The 21,562-nt window shown below is 43.5% G+C and overlaps 1 protein-coding gene across 2 annotated transcripts in view; it reads left to right on the top strand.

Moving 5' to 3' along the window:
• Positions 1 to 21,562, top strand: part of Dstyk (dual serine/threonine and tyrosine protein kinase) — a 46,743-nt gene that overhangs the window by 12,802 nt on the left and 12,379 nt on the right. For both annotated transcript variants that reach the window (XM_052200039.1, XM_052200040.1), the window contains 2 exons: positions 4,018 to 4,406; positions 18,615 to 19,278. In XM_052200039.1, coding sequence (XP_052055999.1) covers positions 4,018 to 4,406; positions 18,615 to 19,278 — 1,053 coding nt within the window. The remainder of the gene's footprint in view (positions 1 to 4,017; positions 4,407 to 18,614; positions 19,279 to 21,562) is intronic.

Consider the following 21,562-nt stretch of genomic DNA (forward strand, 5'->3'; position numbering starts at 1 on the left):
TGTGTGCTGTAAGTTTCAGGTACCTGTGAGGCCAAGAACAAGCTTAGATCTCCTGGAGCTAGAGTTGCCTGCTTTGTTTGTTGTGAGTGTTGTGACATGAGGGACTGTGAGATTGTAAGTTGTCCTACCGGAGGGATGGGACCTGACCTCATGTCCTCTGGGAGGGTAGTAAGTGCGTTTGACCACCCGAGCATCTCTCCAGCCCCTGCCTGTTTTTATACAGCTTCTCATTACGGCCCGAGATGGAGACTGTCCAGCCTCCACTTTCCTAGTGCTGAGATTGCAGGGTGAGCCACCATGCCGTGCCCTCGGCTCTACTTCTCATGGTCTGGAGCAACATTCATAGGGGCCGTATCAGTTTCTTTTAAACTGAAGTCCTGTAATTACCAAATTTTGCTTGTTTAGCCCTGGCTTGGGAAATGGCCAAGGTATAGCTCTGCACAGCCCTTTTAGTTCCTTAAATAAGTACAGAAGCCTCCGCTACCTTTTTTTTTTTTTTAAGTGTTTCCTAATTTATAAATGAGGACAAAGATTATCTGGTAGAATGAAGTGCAATGAGCTAAGGCAGATAGAGATCAGTATATAGAAAGAGACGGGGAATACCGTCTAGAACAACACACAGCATGGCTCACTCCTTTGTTTGCGCTTCTTCCTCCCAGCTTGCAACACTTTAGAAGGAAATTCAGTAAAGGTAAAACTATATTTAAGAACCGCCACCATGAGGAAAGGCAGAGAGATTAAAGCCTTGGTTTGCACTCAGGACAATTTGAGTTTTCCTGCAGTCAGAGTTGGCAGGGTTAATGTGAGCCAGCTGGGAAGCCTGCTGCTACCTTCTGGCCGCCCCGTATGCAGATGCTGCTGTATTAATTACCGGAGAAAACCTGATTAACTCACAGTTCTGAAACTGTCTGCCAGGAGGCTGCTGCACCTCAGAAGCAGGTTGCCTTCCTCCCTCCAATGCCAGGCACAGCTTTTGATCTGTTCTTTAGAGCTTTGCTAAGACTTTAGGTCCTTAGAGCCCCTGGCTAGTCTAGTCACCTTTGGTCTGTATTAAATAAATAGTTCAGGAGGAGCTTTCATGATTAAATTCATGTACAATTTAAAAATAAAAACAGCCAGGCATGGTGACACAGAGCTTAGGAATCAGAAGCAGGTGGATCTCTGAGTTCCAGGCCAGTCTTAACTACTTAGTGCCCAGGCTAGCCAGGGCTACTTATTCTGAGACCATAATAGCAACAACAACCAGACCAGTTAAAACTAGAATTTAAAATTGGAAAGAGTGTTAAAGATGTTCTGACTGTCTCTCAGTTCATAGATGAGCAGTGTGAGGATCAGACCCCTCCCCCAGGGCTGCTCCCAGGGCTGTGCTCTCTGCCATGAGCGAGCCAGGGAAGGAAGATGATCGCATTGCTTTCAGCGTCATTTCTCTCATGCACTTATTCAAACCTCACAGACATCTTAGAGAGCAGTGGAAAGCTTCGTGGGAGAAGGAGAACACCAGGAGACAGCAGCGCCCATGATAAAGGCCTTCCCAGCTCAGTAGGTCGCACATGGGATTCTGGTAGAGTGCAGGAAGGAAGCAGAGCTGGGCTCAAGCTCAACCCCCGCCATTGCACTAGTTCTGGCTGCCTTGACTGTCGCAGTTTGTCTCTGCAGACTGTTTTTGTAGGAGAGATGGAGCACAGGAAGGTGATGATTTGGGTCAGGTGAATAATGGGGTGTGTCTGTGGCTCGGCTGATGCAGTGTGCTTTATTGGCTTTTCTGCTTCTGGTCAGAGGTGTTGTCCTGAAAGAGGCTCCGTCGTCCACGCTGCTGGAGTAACCCGGTTCACATGTAGCTGCTGGCAGACTACATTAGAGCAGCAGGGTTAGACTCCCTGAGGGCTGCTGGTTTGCTTTACTTATAAAAGAGCGTCTATGATAGGAACGTCAAGGCAGAACAGATGCTTGTCACTTAAGGGAGAGTCTGGCAAGGGCCAGGAAAAGAGGAGACTGGGATCTGAGGGTGAGAGTGAAGGCAGGCAACTGCAGCTGTTTACTTCACAGCTACTCTGTGGAAAGATGGATGGTTGGGCCTGGAGAGATGGTTCAGTGGTTAAGAGTACTGGCTGCTCTTCCAGAGGTCCTGAGTTCAATTCCCAGCAACCACATGGTGGCTTACAACCATCTGTAATGAGATCTGATGCCCTCTACTGAGTGTCTGAAGACAGCTACAGTATATTCACATACATAAAATAATAAATAAATCTTAAAAAAAAAAAGTGATGGTGCTGTTCTTAGCAAACATAGTTGAGTCACTTTTTGACAACTCTTGACAACCAATTCTGACACAGAACAAATATATAAATTTCAAACACTGTCAGTCATTGTGTTGGGTGCAGAGGATGCAGAGAATTGGGAAATTTCTTCATGGTTTGCTTCTTAGAAACAGTAGTAGAAGAGCCTCTGCTCTGCATGATATACATTATATGTGACTCAAGATGTGCCCAGCGTTCTTTCCCAAGTGGTCACTCGGAGAAGTATTTGTGCCTTCCTGCTTTAGAGTGTGCCAGAGATTAGACCCGAAAGTAGCCTGGTATTCACTCTTGTACTTACTAAATACCTTGCACAGAAATGGGCACTCAGGAACTGCTCTCTAAATTTCCAGAGGAGCCTGTCCCTTTCCCAGAGAGTAGGTTTCTTGTTTTAGTGTTGCTGATAGATGTACTGAAGCCAGGGTGCTGCATTCATAGATAGGCGTGAAGCAGAAGACCATAATAAATGTAGAGAGGACAGACCTCTTAAACTTTTCTCGTGATGTCACTTGTGAAAGATAAGGGATCATGAGACAGGTATGTTCTGAAGTAGAACTACCTTTGCAATGAGTCAGGCTTTTTGCTTGTTGCTTCAGGAATAAACCAGCCCACAAACGGTTTGATACAATATATTGTTAGGTGACTAAGGCAAATAGTACCTTAGTATCACCACCTTAAGCCTAGATGTTGGCAGATCCCACTGAAGCAGTTTGAGAGTGGTGAGTACTTGCTTGAGCATTTCCCAGAACCAATGCCATAGTCATTCCCAAACAGGTTTTCAAGCTTTCTGGTCCCTATAACACACTGAAATCTGTTTGAGGAAGTGAGTCCTTTAGATTAATGGCGGTATCCTCAAAGGAGATTATTTTTGAGATAACATCTCTTAGATTTGTCTAGATTTTATCCTGCTGGGCGGTTTTGTCCCTCTGTTTTACTCATGGTCTTTTAGCCATCGACAGAAAGAGTATGGCTTGATCAGGAAGTATAGATCTCAACTAAGCATCCAGAGTCCTGGGAAAACTTGGCAGCTGGGTGCTGTCGGCAGTTGCCAGGGTAATGAGCTGCAAATGTGGCAGAGCCCAAGTCATCTTGGAGAGCTTTCCGCTGCCCCTCCTCCCATGGGTATAAAATAAGTTTACATGAGGAGCATGAAGCTAAAACAGCATAGGGTAGGGATCTAAAAGGGCTGTGCGTGCAAACATTCTGCCTTCTATCAGGAAGGCTTGAATTTTTATGCATTTATTTCTATTTGGATTCAGATCCTAGTTATTGCCCAAGTTAATAATCTTGTGTTTGTGATGGGATCCTGTAAACTCCTTCAGATGTCCCTCCACTATACAAAAGAGGAGGGGCTGCCAGGCTCCTGTCACCTTTTGTAGCTAGCATGCAGCTCATTTTCCATGATGAGCTGGCCACATGACTCTCTGACATTTGAAGAATGTTTTGGTTTTTTTTGTTTGTTTTTTATTAGATATTTTCTTTATTTACATTTCAAACGTTATCCCCTTTCCTAGTTTCCCCTCTGAAAACACCTTATCCCGTTCCCCTTACCCCTGAAGAACGTTTTCTATCTAGTGAATTTTCCCAATACCTCCTTTAACCCAAAGCCTCCTGGAAGTGGTCCCTCTAGGGCTCTGCCATTCTAGAAGAGTTTCTGTCCGAGTCTCTCCCCCCTCACTCTATCTACTTCTTTTTTTCCCCACTTTCCCCATTCCCCAACCAGGCCAGCCGAGCTGCATTTCCTTCCCACCTACGGAGGAGAAGTATCTCCAGCAGATGGTGGATCGCCTTCCCTGTATACTGATCCTCGGCCAGGACTGTAATGCCAAGTGCCAGCTGTTGAACCTGCTGTTGGGGGTGCAGGTGCTTCCCACCCTCAAGCTGCATAGCGACGAGAGCTGTAAGCTGCGGCGCCTCCGCTTCACCTATGGGACTCGGACGCGGGTCAGCCTGGCTCTCCCCGGTCAGTATGAGCTAGTGCACACGCTAGCTTCACATCAGGACAACTGGGAGACCATCCCTGAGGAGGACCTGGAGGTTCAAGAAGACAGTGAGGATGCTGCTCATGTGTTAGCTGACCTCGAGGTGACAATGCATCATGCTCTCCTACAGGTATCAGCTCACACCAGCCTGTACCAGCTGCTTTTCTGACTTTTTAGAAAAGTATCTGGTGATGGATCTGGGCTCATAGGATGAGAGGACTGTCTATGAAGCTGAATGAGAATGGGGTGGCAGTCTCATGCCTCTGCTTGTCAACCGCAGGGCCCTGAGGACCGTCTGTCTCCACCAGACAGGAAAGGATATATGGGATCGCTGCATCTTGACAAGATCTTAAAGGGTAGTTATTATCTAAGTTAGGAGGCCCCTTTCGCTTTAGTAAGAAGAGATTGATAGAACTGTCTCTAGCCATCTCTTTCTAAAGGGAAAGTAAGATGATAAATAGTTAATATTCTTTGGAGAACTGAGATCATGGGAAAGATTTTTATTGCTTTCTCATCAGTGCTAGCTGTTAAATTACTGAGTGGGGCAGCTCATTTCACACCCCCACCCCACCCCCCGGCCTGACAAGGAACCCAGGTCTGGTTCAATATAAGGATACACAGCAGTCCTTTTATTGAAGAAGGCCTTGGCTTCTTTTTTAAGTAAACTCTTAAAGCAAGCACAGGTGCTGTGCATCTCTAAGCTATCATGTTGTCTATCCATCATTCTTGCCTCCACACAAGAAGGCCTCCCCTCTTTTTCTGGCCTTCCATACCTACTACAAAGCTAGGAGTAGGCCATGGCTAAAGCAGAATTGGGGTTGAAGAAGGATGTGATGGTTGGGTCAGCGTGGGTAGGATTAAGAGAGCATGACAGTGTTCAAAACTCAGGGCTCATCATCTTGTCGGGCTGAGCTACACAGGATGGGTAGTGTAGCCAGCTCCCGTGGGAGTGTGATTCTGCCTTTGTTCCTCTTTGCCTCTCTGCTGAGACACTTGGTCTCTGTCAGGAATGAGTCTTTGGTGGAGGCTATCTTCTCACTTCCTTCTCACACTGCTTTATCTTTATGTGTTGGAGAGGAATATGTGAGTCTCCATGTTCTCTCAGTTCAGTTTTAGTGGTGGGTTTCCTCTGTTTCCAGGCTCTCTACTGCTGAGTTACACACCAGCTTTATTTGATTTACATATCTAGGGTTTATTTCTGTCTGTCTGTGTCTCTATCTATGTATATATGTGTATGTGTCTATCTTATTATCATCTATCTATGTATGGTGGTGTGGTTATCCAGAGCAGTATGTCAGTGCCTTCCTCAGTCACTTTCCACCTTAATTTTTTCAAAGATCTATTTTTATTTTATGTGTATTAATGTTTTGCCTGTATATGTGTCCATGCTTCACATGTGTTCAGTGCCTGTAGAGGCCAGAAGAGAGAGTATTGGATCCCATGGAGGTGGGGTTAGATAGGGTTGTTAGCTGCCATGTGGTGCTAGGACTTCTGGGAGAGTTACCAGTGTACTTACTTGCGGGGCCATCATTCCAGGCCTTCTGCCTTAGTTTTTGAGACAGGGTCTCATTGTAGCTGAAGGTTACTGCTCCAGCCAGCCTGACCAGCCAGCAAGCAAGCTCCGGGATGCACAGGTCCCTGCCTCCCAACACTGGGGTTACAGCCCCCTCACCGTGACTGGCTTTACAGGAATACTAGGGATCTGAACTCTGGTCTTGTGGCTTTCACAGCAAGTACTCTTACCTACTGAGTTGTCTTCACAGACCCTTGGTTTTGGCTTCTAATGTTAATTTACTTTTCTTCCATGAGTTGAATTGATGTAACAAAGACTACAAGGAAAGCACAAGTTGTTCCATGAGTGTATATGTAAGCATACCTTGCTACTGCAAGCTGCCATGGCTTGCTGCTGATGAAGTGCGTGTGTGTACACACACACACACACACACAAAGATCATAATTGAGGAGGGTACTGGTGTGGTTAAAATGAAATTTCTCACGCCTGAGAACTTCTCTGGTTTCTCATGTTCCTCCCTGTGGCTGACGCTTCCTTTAAGCAGTTTCTCCAGATTTGCTTTCTTCTCTAATGGTTTTGATGTGGAGCTGGGAGCAGACTCCAGGGATTCTAAGTTTAGCTTCCTATGATGTTAAGCCTGTGGGGGTGGCAGGTGGGGGGGGGTTGTGGCCTCTGTGGATTTGGCCACCACTCTTTTACCACAGGCTTTCATCTATTGAATAATCAGAAATGCTTAGCTCAATTCTTGGAGCAGGGCACAGCTACCTGAAGAGTGTGCATGCCCGTGAAAAAATATTTTGTCCAGCTCCAGTTATATTTAGGATCAGTGAGTTCATTCTTCTATTTGATTTGGAGAGGGGGTAGCAAAGAAAGGAAACATTTAGCTAAAGGAAACCAAAATTGAATTAGGGGAAATGGATGTCCCTTTGAGCTGCCAAACTATCAAAGCAGAATTTCCCCCTGCCTCTTATACAATGGCCATTCTTCTGATATGTTAAAGTCTTCATAACCCCACCGCTTTCAGCATATTCCATAATAGACCAGCTTCAACTCACACTGCATGGCATTGCCAGCTTGTTAGTTCTGGATCCCCTGAGACCCATGGTTTGTATTTCAATTGAGACCTTACCTAGTGTTCATATGTGGCATTTTTTCTGGTTGGCAGCACATTTCATAATTCCTCATACAAAGTATTTTATATGCAAAAGTACTTTCCCTTCCCTCCCCCACCTACGTTCTGACATCCGCATCTGCCCACCTCCTCTGAAACTTTCTTCTTACAGGGCTAACAGCATCACACTTGTACAGTCTGGTGGTGGTGGTGCATGACTGTGTGTGTGTGTGTGTGTGTGTGTGTGTGTGTGTGTGCATGCGCGCGCGCGTGAGTGTGTGCACTCATTTCTTTTGTAAAGATTCAATTTGTTCAGCCTAGGAGGATTCCTGCAGCCTCTGCAGGGCTTCCTTTATTGTGGCCGTTACATAATTTCAGTTGCTCTGAAGTTGTTCTTCCTCTTTCTTTTCCTCCTCCCATCTCTCTTTCTCTCCTCCTTGTCCTCCTTCATTATCATCAGGTCTTGTTGTTTATTTTGCACAAGCTGGTCTCGAACTTAGAATTTTTCTGCCGCAGCCTTCCACACTCTGGGATTCTAGATATGAGCCACCACAGACAGCTGTGTTGTTCTGCCCTGATTGGTTGTTGTCTCTCCCACCAAAGGTTTCTGGACCTTTGGGAAATGTTATAGTGCTAAAATCTTCTCTTTATAAGCCTCAACTGTCAGTGGGAATAACCTGTTTTTAATACATACACTAATTTGTTTTTATCATATTTTAGCAGTTAATGCTTTCAAAATCCAGTTACCACAAAGCATCTTAAGAGGACAAAAATTTTATACAAAAATTAACTATGAAATTTCTTAAGATGTTTGCTAGACTAGTTTCTCTCAGGTTCTAGCTAGTTTTTAACATTTATTCTTGTGCCTAATAAAACAAATACTGTATATTACCTTTCTTAGTTAGGGCTTCTATTGTTGCAATGAAACACCAGGAAGCAAGTTGGGGAGGGAAGGGTTATTTGGCTTATACTTCCATACTGATGTTCGTCACTGAAGAAAATCAAGACTGGAACTCAGAAACAGGGCAGGAACCTGGAAGCAGGAGCTGATGCAGAGGCCATGGAAGAGTGCTTCTTATGGGCCTGTTCCTCATGGCTTGCTCAGCCTGCTTTCTTCTAGGACCCAGGACTAGCCAGCACAGTGCCTTTAATTAAGTGCTGCTTTGTCTGCAGACTGTAGTAACTAGATTAAAAGTTAAAGAGTTGGTGGGTAAGAAGTAGAATAGAAGTCTGTGGCAACATGCCGTTGGGAGGAAGGAGGGCATGAATTCGGTCCGGATGGTTATTCTAAGAGAAAGGAAATGAGGGTAGTTAGACTGTTCAAAGCAGAGAAGTAAAGAGTGATATTTCAGATAACTGAAGAAAAATTATTTTATGGGTCAATAAAAGAGAAACTAAAATGGTGTGTCAGATAAGATATCGGAAGTTCAGACCAACATTAAATCATAAATACCTTGGAGACAGCAAGCTTGTGTTCTTTGCTTAACATTCTTACCTTCGAGCCCCAGCACATACCACATATATAGTGAAATGCAGCCATTTTGCTTACACTGTGTGTCAAGAAAACCAGGAACAGCTATTATAGGCTGATGCACATATTAAGAAGATGAGTGGTTTAAAGGACGATGTTTTTGGGGGGAGGGATACCGAGGATTGAACCCAAGGCCTTGTGTATACCAATCATGAGTCCTATTAATAAATCTCCAGCAAGATTTTTGGTTTTTAAAATCCTTATCCAGGAGCTGGGATGCAGTTTGTTTAGTAGATGTCCTAGCAAGTTTTTGTCAACTTGACACAAGCTAGAATCATCAGAGAGGAGGGAGCCTCAGTTGAGGAAATGCCTCCATAAGATCTGCTCTAGGTAAGCATGTGGGTATTTTCTTAATTAGTGATCAATGGGGGAGGACCCAACCCACTGTGGGGGGTACTACCCTTGGGCTGGTGGTCCTGGGTGCTATAAGAAAGCAGGCTGAGCAGGCCAGTGAGCAGCACCCCTCCATGGCCTCTGCATCAGCTCCTGCCTCCAGGTTCCGGTACCGGTTTGAGTTCCTGTCCTGCCTTCCTTTGATGATGAACAGTGATGTGGAAGGGTCAGCCAAATAAACCTTTCCTCCCCAGCTTGCTTTTGGTCATGGTGTTTTATCACAGCAATAGTAATCCTAAGACAGTAAAACACTTGTCTAGTATGCACAAAGCCCTGGATTGTACTCCAACACAGCATAAGTAAGGCATAGCTGTAATCCTAGCCCTCAGAAGGCAGAGGCAGGAACATCAGACATATAGGGCTGTCTTTGGCTGCGCAGAGAGTTTGGGGCCACCTGGGATATATGAAATCCTGCCTCACGAAAATAATCCTGGGCCAGGTGTGGTGGCATGCTCACTTAATCCCAGCATTTGGGAGGCAGAGGCAGGTTGGTCTCTGTGAGTTTGAAGCCAGCCTAGTCTACATATGAGTTTCAGGATATCTGTAGCATGTAGAGAGACTCTATCTCAAAAAAAAAAAATCATAAAGTTTTATTGGCACCATAGTGGCCACACTATCTCTTAAAAGGACACTTGCTACTGAAGCTGTCTTTTCTCAGTTCACTATTCATCTGTCTTTGGCCTTACAAGTTAGCACTTGGGGGTTATCTGACAGTTTGAAGTCATAATCCTCCTCTTTCCCTGCCTCCCTATGCTACCACTACCATGCAGCATACTGACGGTTTTCTTTTTCCTCTCAGAACCTCAGTTATGTCTCCCTCTGAGGAACAGCTGGTGTAGTAAGGGAGTCTTCCTCTAGTCAGCCTCAGGAGATGGAAAGGACTGTCAGGAGGCAGAAACTTGATTGTTAAGCTTCTTGAAAATATTTTCTCTGTGATTCTTTAGTGATTCCCTCAGTCATTCTTAAAGGATGCTATCTTGTTTTATACTGTTTTTTTTTTTTGTGTGTGTTTTTTACTTTGCAGCCAGCATACTTTCTAAGCACAGAGTAAGATCTCTGCTTACCATATCGTGCTCTCTTTAACTCTTTTAGAACTTTCCTCACATCAAATCAGACAGTTCCTCATACATAGTAGGCCATCAGGAACTGATTAAACACAGCCTTTGTTGCTAGGTGGGTGAGGAACTGTGTAGCAATCTGGGTTTGTCACTTAGCTGTGAGCCTGTGTAAAATGGGCCTAGTAGTCCCTATCTTTTGGGATTGACACTAAAATGAGACAAATTGTATGAAGAACCCAGCAATGTTTGGCATATAATAAACCAGTTCTTTCCTTCAGTTAGATGTATAAATTGGTGGTATGGGGCTTTTGTTTTGTTCTGTGTTTATTTTTCAAGACAGAGTTCTCTGTGTAGTCCTATGTAAACACGGTTGCCCTCAGATTCACAGAGATCCGCCTGCCTCTGCCTCCCCAGTGCTGGAATTAAAAGCCTGTGCCACTATGCCTGGCTTAAATCAGTGTTCTTAAGAAGAGTTCCTTGGGCTGGAGAGGTGGTTCAGTGGTTGAGAGTGCATACTGTTCTTGCCTTGGACCTGAATTCATTTCCCATTGGGCAGCTCAAAACTGCCTGGAACTCCAGTTCCAGGGGATCAGACACCCTCTTCTGGCCTCTGCAGGCATTGCACTCACATGTACATACTCAAGTAAGTATGTACACACACACACACACACACACACACACACAAAACTTAATTTTTTGTTTTTTTGAAAAGAACAGGGTTTCTATTTTCTCAGTCATTTGTCTCTTCCCTGGTAATCAGCCAAATACAGGCTTTCTCTTTTTTTTTTTTCCAAACTGAAGTCCCTGTGCCAGCAATTTCTAGTTATCTAGCTTTATTTATTAGAGATAAAATTCTTCACAATTCATTATGACTTGCCTTTATAATAAAATTGAAGGAGAAAGCTGTTTAAGAAAGTAAATAATACAGAGGCATATAAAAATTTAAGTCAGATCATTTTTCTTTTCCATCTGTTTTCTCTAAGTCTGTGAACCTTCATTCTTTTATAAGAATAAAGCTTTGAGCTATTGAGATTAGCTTCTAGCCATTCTCCGTGCTTCTGGGACAAAGCTCTGGGGTAGCCTCACCCAGTTTCTTAGGAGGTATCTCACGGCCTAGAAACCCATTTACCTGAAGCTCCCCCCATGGAGAATATCTATACCAACCAGAGTCAATATATTTTCTACACTGTGACAAGAGTAGAGGAGCATTCTCTTTAATATGTAACTAACATTTAAAAGTGCTGGGCAGGTGAGATGGCTCAGCGGGGAAAGTGCCAGCTGAGCAAGCCTGAAGACCTGAGTTTGCTCCCCAGAATCCATAGCGGAAGGACAGAACCAGCTCCCCAAGTTGTCCTCTGGCCTCTATGAGCTGTGGCACACAGCCACCTGCACTCTCCCATACTCACATCAGACAAACCATAATAATGTATACAGCCAAGTTTTATGAAAATGGAAGTGAATTCAGCCTCAATCCTGTAAAATAATAAATAAGAAAACTTTTCAAGTGCCAGTGAGAGTGAAAAGGAGGAAAATGGAAGTTAAGATGGGTAGGATTCTCTTAGTGACAGAGAGACCTTGAAGATCTGCCCTATGGAGGACACCAGACAGGGTGAACCTCTCTAGTCCTTCCCCAAGCCACACTGTGTAAGCGGCTCTGGGAGGTGGAACTATTACTAAGTTCGTGTATGTTGCTTTCCAAAATCAAGACACTTGCTGGGTGGTGGTGGTACATGCCTTTAATCCCAGCACTTGGGAGGCAGAGGCAGGCGGATTCCTGAGTTCAAGGCCAGCTTGGTCTACAGAGTGAGTTCCAGGACAGCCAGGGCTACAAAGAGAAACCCTGTCTCGGGAAAAAAAAAAAAAAAAAAAAAAAAAAAAAAAAACAACCAAACAAACAAAATCAAGACAATTGCCACTTCCCAACTTCACCCTCAATACACAATTGTTTGCTGTTTGAGTCACAGAATAATCACCTGTCTTAGGGTTTCTGTTGCTATGGTAAACAAAAAGTAACTTGGGGAGGAAAGGGTGTATTTCAGTTTGCAGTTCTCAGGTCACACTCCATCACAGAGCTTAGTCAGGGCAGGAACTCAAGGCAGGAACCAGGAGGTAGGAGCTGAAGCAGAAAGCATGGAGAAGTACTGCTTACCGGCTTGTTCCTTATGGCTTTCTCAGACTGTTGTGTTGTAGCACCTAGGCCACCTGCTCAGGAGTGACACCAGTCACAGTGGGCAGCCCCTCTCAGCAGTCACTAATTATGAACATGCCTCAGCCCCATCCTAAGGAGACATTTCCTCAAGTGTGGTTCCTCCTCGTAGATGACTGTAGCTTGTGTCAGGTTGACAAGAACAAACAAGGAAAGGCAAGCAGGACATCATCCTTTATATGAAGAGGGATTTTAGGATGCAGTCAGTCGGCCTTCAATGCTTGACATTGCCACTCTATGTGGAAAACAAAACCAAAGAGCTGTTACCCTGGTGTTTTGAGAGTTATCCTTCTTTTTAATTTTTTAAATCTTGTCAGAAAATTTGATGGTTAACAGAAAACTTCTGTGGGATTGATGACTTTTTTAAAAAAAGATTTATTTATTATATGTAAGTAAAGTATACTGTAGCTGTCTTCAGACACACCAGAAGAGGGCATCAGATCCCATTACAGATGGTTGTGAGCCACCATGTGGTTGCTGGGGTTTGAACTCAGGACATTTGGAAGAGCAGTCAGTGCTCTTAACTGCTGAGCCATCTCTCCAGCCCCCGATTGATGATTTTGTGCAGAATATATTCTACAAGAGAACTCTTCTATTGTGATTCAAGTGGAAATTAAGGGATTCTATCATTCCCTGAGTTCCTCTCCTTGATTAAAGAGTAAAATGTTTCCTTATTGCTTCAAACAGCAGTTTCAGATAAATGTGTGTGATGTGACCTGAAAGGTAGAAGATTGTATATGATGATGGCATGTGGTTTTGAGCAAGGCATGCGTTTCTTCGTCAGTTCATCCCACAGTTACGTATTATGTTCCCTCTAAGTTATGAGCCCCGTTCTGGGTGCTAGGAAGGTATATAGCCTTTATGAAATAGACAGTAGAGGTCAGACTTTGGACTCAAGACAGCTCTGGTTCATCCAACTCAATATTAATTATTATTTTTACTCTCTGCCTTGCAAAGCCAGCACTGGTTTCCCCTCTTGTTTATACCCACAAAATATGAGTCATCCCTTAACCTTAGTCATATTACAGAATCACAAAGCACATTTCAGTCTAGGTTGTACTGACTGTTGCTTGAGTGGCAGTCTGCAGCTCTTTGTGCCTTCTGACACTCATAGGAGAGCTGACACCAGCTGCACAGTGACCTGACAGGTCAGGAGAAGAGAGCACTATTTTTGTTTTCTGTCCATTTTTGTTTAGTACAACCTATATTTGCAAATAGCCAGACATACGGTACTTTTAGCTCCGAGGAAGTTGAGACAGGAGGATTGAAAAGTTTGAGCCTACTTTGTGCTACCTAGTGAGTTTAAGGCCTATATAGAGCATATGTGGAAATCCTACCTCAAAACAAAACACATCCCCTAAAATGAAACAAAACACCACAGAACAACAACAAACACAGAGGTTTGGGAAGGAGTATATAACTTTTCTCGAAGGTTCCAGTATATCATTACAAAACCCTTAATCTGCCAGGTGTTGGTGGTGCATGCCTATAATCCCAGCACTTCAGATGTGAGGCAGGAGGATTGACACAAGTTTGCAGCTAGCATAGATTATGTAGCAAGTTCCAGGCCAGTTGACTTCAAGAGTTTTACAGCTGTGACAAACACCAAAGCAACTCTTATAAGGACAACATTTAATTGGGGCTGGCTCACAGGTTCAGAGGTTCAGTCCATTATCATCAAGATGGGAACATGACATCATCCAGGCAGGCATGGTGCAGGAGTTGAGAGTTCTACATCTTCATCTGAAGGCTGCTAGAAGACTGACTTCCAGGCAGCTACAATGAGGGTCTTAAAGCCCACACCAACAATGACACACCTATTCCAAGAAGGCCACACCTCCTAATAGTGCTACTCCCTGGGCCAAGCATTGTCAAACCATCACTCCAGCAGGCTATATAGCAAGTCCTGAGAGTGAGCTCAGGAAATGTATTGTGCACTAACTTAGAAAATGCTTCCCTAAAGTTGCTCACTCTCCAGCACATATAAGTCAGGTTAGCAAAAGGTGTCTTGTACAGCAAGGTGGGAATCAGATTAGTTTTCCAACCAGAACACATTCCCTGCCATTTGAGACAGACACAGTCTTAAAAAAATTTTTTTTCTTCTAATGAGTTTGTACCTATGAGTAAATGCGGTTAACTAACTGTTCTCTGGTGCTCTGTCCTCTCTCTTCCTCCCTCCCTCCTCTCTTTTTGTTTGTTGAGACAGGGTTTTTTTTTCTGCATAGCCTTCACTATTCTAGAACTCACTCTGTAGACCAGGCTGGCCTCACACTCACAGAGATCCACCTGCCTCTGCCACCTAGGTGCTGAGATTAAAGGCCTGTGCCACTACAGCCTGGCTCGTTCTTTTGTCTTACAGGATGGTGCTGGTCTTACATATGGACTTGGCAGTTTTGACTAATGGTTTTGCTATGAATAAAGTGGTCCTTTAAAGAAAACCTGAAAATTTATTTTAGAAAATTTAACCAAATAAATTTTTTCTGAAAAAATTAATTTGATAATATTTATCTTTGTTATTCTTTGACAATTTCATAATGTAAACAATGTATCTTCATCACACCTGTTCCTAATTCTCACCTCTTGCTCTTCCTATGCATCTAACATGCCCCACCCCCACTTCCGCCTCTTGTAACCCATTTAGTCCAGTGAGTGCTGCCTGTTGCAGTGTTGCCTGATCCTGGGCAGCTCACAGAGCTTGAGTGAGTTCATGATTACACTGCCATGTCTTTTCTAGAAGATGGCGTTTCTCAGCACCCCTTACCCATCCTCTGGCTCTTATATTCTTTCTGCCTCCCTTTCCACAATGTTTCTTGAGGCTTAATGTATGTGGGAGTTTAATATAGCTACCCAGACACACCTTCACACAATGTATCCCTACACATTTAGGACCCAGTCACAGATTCTCAGCATTTTGACCAGTAAGGAGTTACTTAGTTAATTGCTGGTTATTACAGAGAGATGCTTGTCTGGCTAAGGTGAGGCTAGCAGTTTGACCACGCAACCAGTTACCAAGGCAGCAATAGTCATTTTCCTCCTAGAGCCTATGACCTCTCAGCACTGGGCTTTTGCTCAGTCTTACAATACCAGCTATGAACTTCCTTCAAGTGAAAATTTTCTAAATAATACTCAGATTTTGAATTTTTGTTTTTTTCCTATAATAAAATTGATTTATATCTTTTTACAATATATCTAGGGACTGGAGTGCAGGTCAGCTGGTATGGTGCTTGCCTGTCACGTAGTTCAGTTGGTATAGTGCTTGTCTATCAATCACATAGGAAGCCCTTGGTTCACTCTTCAGCACTGCAGAAGGAAGGCATGGCAATTGTGCCTGTATTATTGCATCAGGAGGTGGAAGCAAGCGGGAGGGTCAGCAATTCAAGGTCATCCTTGACAGCAAGTTTGAAGTCAAACTGGGATACATGAGATATTGTCTCAAAAGCTGGAGGGAGGGGTATACTTAGAGGAGCTGTGGTTTCAAAACAAAACAAACAAACAAAAACCACTACACGTACTATCTAGCTTATGATCCAGAGAGACTTCTCAGTGGGTCAAGTCAAGCCTAAATTCAATTCCAGAGCCCATGTAACAAGCCAGATGGGTTAGCAAGCATTCGTAATCCCAGAGCTCCCACAGTGAGATGGGAGGCAGAGGCAGAATTGAGCAGGTCATTTTGTCTGGAGTATGCAGCACAGCATCAGAAACTAGAGATCTTGCCTCAAGATAATGAGGAAGGAACCAACTCCTGCAAAGCCCTCTGACAATCAATCTCTCTCTCTCTCTCCCTCTCTCTCTCTCTCTCTCCCCCCAACTAGGATTCTTTTTAGTCTTTTTCTCATGATTATTTTGCTTCTGGTATTTATGCAGTTGTGTAGTACAATTTAAACCTTAACATTTCTTATCTATTTGCATTTCTGAAAATGCTTCCCGAGCCGAACACTTCACTCCAGCGTGAGTAAGCCAGAGTAGTAAGGGCTGTTCTGGACTACAAGATGACAGCCAGGCCTGTTTCCAACAGGAACCCACTCCCTGCGTTGGAGGCAGAGATGAAGCAGGGTTCTTCTTGGCCTGGGTTTGGGTAAGGAGTGGATGGATTTATATACAATTAAACTTTTATTTCTTTTTTTTAAGGATTTATTTATTTATTTTATGTATATGAGTACACCATTGCTCTCTTCAGACACATCAGAAGAGGTATCAGACCCTATTACAGATGGTTGTAAGCCACCATGTGGTTGCTGGGAATTGAACTCAGGACCTCTGGAAGAACAGTCAGCGCTCTTAACTGCTGAGCCATTTCTCTAGCCCACAATTAAACTTTTCAAATTACAAATGAAGAAAGGCTATATGGCTCTGAGATGTTGGAGTTAGTGACTAACTAAATGAGCATCTTGTGACTATCCTGAAAATAACATTCAGTTATTTGTTGGTAAGAAGGTGAGATCTTTGTGCTTTGCATAGAATGGAAAAGATGAATAAAGCAAAAATATAGTTCAAACTCATTGGTGTCGTTAGAAGACGGGCACTAGAGAGATAAATAGGCTAGTTTTCCTGGGCATTTCATATCTAGAGAAGGCTATCAATGAAGGGAAAAACCTAAGGATTTCATTTTGAAATATATTTTGTCAAATATAGATACCTCAAGGGTAGGCAAGATGGCTTAGTGTGTGTGCCTCCAGGCCTACAGTAAAACCAAAAGCTCCTGTTGTCCTCTGATTCCGTGAGCACATACATAGTAAAATGTAAACAGGAGTGTAACAGACCACCACAGACACAAATGCTCAGGGAAGGCAGGGTGGTTCCTTCCTCTTATGTGAGCGCAAGCTTCAGGGAAGCACCTTTCTATTGCTTCATTATTGTTCTGCTTTTGCTTTTTGAGACAGAGTCTCTACATAGCTCTGACTGTGAACTCCTTTGTAGACCAGGCTGACCTTAGGCTGGCCTTGAGGTCACAGAAATCTGCCTGATTCTGCTTCCTGGGTGCTGGGGTTAAAGGTGTGCACCACAATGCTCAGCCTTCATTCTTAGCTCCGGCTTCTACCTGTATATTTGCCTAGATCAGCTACCTGCTACCGCTGCTCTAGCTACGACATCCATGTGTAGAAGGGAGCTGGCCAAGGCCAAAAAGCATGCCTTCTGGTAAAAATCCATCAGTTCTTCTTCATTTTCTCTTGCCTTGCCCTACCTTTCCCAAAATATAAAGGCTAAATACTGGTTTGGTAAGCCTTATTATCTACCATACCAAATAATCGTGTGTGTGTGTGTGTGTGTGTGTGTGTATGTGCACGCGCATGTGTATGGAGTGGTATATATGTGAGCACACATGTTCACACACATGCAGATGCCAGAGTGGGACTTTTGCTATAGCTTTTAACCTTATTGCCTTGAGACAGGGTCTCTCACTGAACTTGAAGTTCAGGGGGCTCTTGTGGCCATTACTGGATTTTTATGTAGACACTAGGGATTGGAATTCAGATCTCATGCTTGTGCAGTAAGCACACTTACACAGTGAGCCATATCCTCAGCCCCTAAGTGATCATATTGTTAATGGTATTACCACATTTAGCTTGTCTGAACCTTTGAGATAGCTGCAGAATCTTGGAATAGAATAGTAATGTTTGGTGACCTTGACTTTTAATTTGAAGATTGATTTCTTGGTTTGACAACTGATTTTATTGAGGACTTACTTGTGTTAGACACTGGAATTCTAATAGTGAGTAAATATGGGCTCTGCCTTCAAAGGCTTTGTGGCCTAATGGAACAAAATCTCTTTTCTTCCTCTCTTTTCCCCTTCTGTTTCTTCCTCTCTTCTCATCATTTTTCCTTTTTTACTTCACTTTCTTCTTTCCTCCTTTTCCGTTTTGAGATAGGGACTCTCAAAGTTCTAGCCCAGGTTGGCCTGAAACTCATTGTATGTCCCAGGCTGTCCTAAAGCTCCCAAATGCTAGTATTACAGGCATGTACCACCATGCCTGTCTGAACAAGATGGGGTTCAAATAAGTAAATTATGAATGTGTTGCATGGAGAGAAGGAGAGAAGGAAGGAGTGCCCGCGATTTTCTAACAGGAAAGGCTGTAGGGCATGACGTGCTTTACACGCGAGCAGTGGAAGGATGCTGGAGTTAGCCAGGCCGGCAGGTGGGGATGGAGATAAAGGGAAGGGTATAGAATCACTCTCCTGCTCCTAGTTGCCCTAAGAATCCATTGTCTTCTGCTGTTTGCCTCCTTTTTGTAGGAGAGTCAATAGAAATTTACAAGAATCAAAGGCATGCAGGGATTCTTTTCATCTGAAATGGCTGAAGGGACTATAATCCTTTCTACTGATTTTTTTGATATCTAGATGAATGCTAGCCCTCGTGTGTCACAGAAGTATCAGGAACCAAGGAAGGAGGTGGACAAGTGGCTGGGGTACGCTAAAGTCCAGTTGCTCCATTATGCATCTGGATTTTGGTCTCAGTGTAGGTGAGACTTAAGGAAGGCAAATATGGGTTCTGACTGTGAAGTGCTGATCTGACCCCTTCTCCTTCTAGGAAGTGGACATTGTGGTGGCACCGTGCCACAGCCACCGGCCCTCAGTAGATGTTCTGAGTGACTTGGCAAATGATTTCTTGCCTGTGATAACCTATGCACTTCACAAAGATGAACTCTCTGAAAGGGATGAGCAAGAGCTTCAGGAAATTAGAAAGTATTTCTCCTTTCCCGTGTTCTTTTTCAAAGTACCAAATCTGGAGATAATCAACTCTTCCAGTGGGAGAGCAGAGAGTGAAAGATCACCACTGTATGGACAGCTAGTGGACCTGGGCTATCTGAGCAGCAGTCACCGGAACTGTGTAGCCTCTGACCAGGACTGTAAAGCTCAGAGCATGTTGGTGGAGCAGAGTGAGAAGCTGAGACAATTGAGTCCGTTTTCTCACCAGCTGCTACAGAACCGCCTAGTGGATGCAGCCAAGGCCCTGAATGAGGTGCACAGCCACTGCCTCGACATCTTTATTAACCAGGCTTTTGACATGCAGCGGGACCTACAAATCACTCCCAAACGCCTAGAATATACTAGAAAAAAGGAGAATGAATTATATGAATCATTGATGAATATTGCCAACAGAAAGCAAGAGGAAATGAAGGATATGATTGTTGAGACACTTAACACCATGAAAGAGGAGCTTCTGGATGACGCTGCCAACATGGAGTTTAAAGGTAGGTGCTAGTGAGCTTCTGAGTGTGGGGACTCCAGAGCTCTCTGGCTCTTTGGGCTAGAAGTTGAATGCAGTGATTCTTCAGGTCCAGCAGGAGGGCGCCTTCAGTCGCATAGATGAGGCGGCCTCTTTCACTTTCATAGATCTTAAGATTCACTTTCTTCCTTCCCGGGCCATTAGCTTAGCTTTTGGTAAATTCGTCCTACAGCTGTCCACTCTCCACTGCCTGCCTGTATCCCTGCATTCCTGAGACGAGCTTTGTACTTTTTTACCGTTGCTCTGTCAGCATGGCCCAGGATGCCTCACTGTGTTGCTTTTTGTTCCAGGGTCTTATTTTTATCTTCAGGCTGCTTCTGAAACCCAACTCAGGAAAATTTCCCAAAGCATGATTAGCTTTCCTGGCAGTCTCATTCATCACAAATGACTACTAACAAAACTGGGGAAAGCCATTAGTCTGGGCTTTTGGTGTCTGAAGTTTTGATGCTGATGGCTTTTATGCTAACGAGTGTTTGAATCTCTATGCACGAGTTCTACCTTACAGTAACTAAAATGACACTTAAGACTTTTACCCACAAGCACATATCCACATCATCTCAGGATGCTCAAAACCATGATAGACCACTTCAGACTTTGTCAGTGCTGTGTTTTACTACATGGAGTCTGCTTATTTTCATTGTTTAGATGAGGGAATGAAAGGTTCAAAGGTTAAACCATTTACCCAAAGCCCCACAGCTAGTAAATAGTAGAGGCAGGATATGAACTGAGATAGTCTAATTCTTAAGTGCATATACAAAAATATAGATGTATTTTCATACATATGTGAATTAGTAGGCTCACTATGTAGACCAGGCTGGTCTCAAACTCAGAAAGGTCAGCCTGCCTTGGCTTCCTAAGTACTCAGATTAAAGGAATGCGCCACCACACCCAACCCATATTTTATAGTTCAATGTTTACTGCTTAAACCAGTTGTTTTCGACATATGGGTCACAACCATTTTGAGTGACCTAAGACCATGAGAAATATCAGATATTTATATTGCAATTCATAAAAGTAGCAAAATTACAGATATGAAGTAGCAATAAAATAAGTTAATGGTTGAGCTCTACAACATGAGGAACTGTATTTAAGGGTCATATAGCATTAGGAAGGTTGAGAACCTCTGTTCTTAGTTACTATGCCCCCTTCTTCCTGATACCCAACTTCTAAGCCTCAACATATCCTTTATTGTCTTCTCTTGAATGTTCTTGTTTAACTGGTTGCTAAGAACCCATGAGTCCTCTGCAATTTTATATCTACCCATACTTTTGTTTTCTGTACATTTTTTGAGACAGGATTTCATTGTATACCCAGGCTGTCTTTGAATTTACAGTCCACTTGCCTCAGCCTCTTTAGTGTTGGGATATAAGCATTCAAAACACTCCTGGCTCTTGTCTGACTTCTCTAGTCTAAGTATTTTTACCTAATCAATCTATCTGACTTGTTTCTTTTCCGTCTCTACTTCATTTTTATTGGCTTTCTGTTCCTATAACTAGTATAACTAGTTCATCTCTCACTTTCTTTTAGTGTTGTGTTCTGAAATGCCAGAGTTGGAGAATATGGACTTGGGGTTATTCATGAATGAATAAAAAAATGAATGAAAATAGATCTTTAGAGGCTGAGAAAGGCTCATTACTAGGAAGTTCTAGGAAGTCCTCTAACTTGCCACTAAGCACCCTGAAGCATCTGTGCTGGCATCTTACCCACATGATGACAGGCAGGATCAGGTAGATAGTGTTATGTTGGATTGCCCTGTGGCAAGTTTAGTGCCTTTGATACAGTGTTTAGCTTAAACAGATATGGGAGTAACTAGAGCAAGCAGATCAAATGTCTGCCTGCTCTACAGGTCTGTGGATCCACACACGTAGATAGTAGCTACATAGTAGGTGCAACTTAATATCTGATCCTTGTCTTGTTCTGAGCCCTTTTGGGGTACCTTTGAAGCAATAATTGATTTAAAAGAGAGCTTGCAATAATCTGGTAGAACCATATTTCTGTTACTATTTGTCTGTCAATAAAGGTCATGCATGTATGCTGGGTAACATACTGTAGAAATATCTATGTTTTAATCTAGGTGTGGTGGCATATGCCTGTATTCCCAACTCTCAGGAGACAGAGGCAGAAGAATCGTAAGTTTGAGGACAGCCTGGGCTGTGTAGGGAGTTACATGTCAAAAACTTCTTTTCTTGTTTTGTAGTAGTGGGAATTGAGCTTAGGGCTCATGCATGCCAGGCAAGTACCCTGCTGCT

This window comes from Apodemus sylvaticus, chromosome 12 (assembly GCF_947179515.1).
Source record: "Apodemus sylvaticus chromosome 12, mApoSyl1.1, whole genome shotgun sequence".
NCBI lineage: Eukaryota > Metazoa > Chordata > Mammalia > Rodentia > Muridae > Apodemus > Apodemus sylvaticus.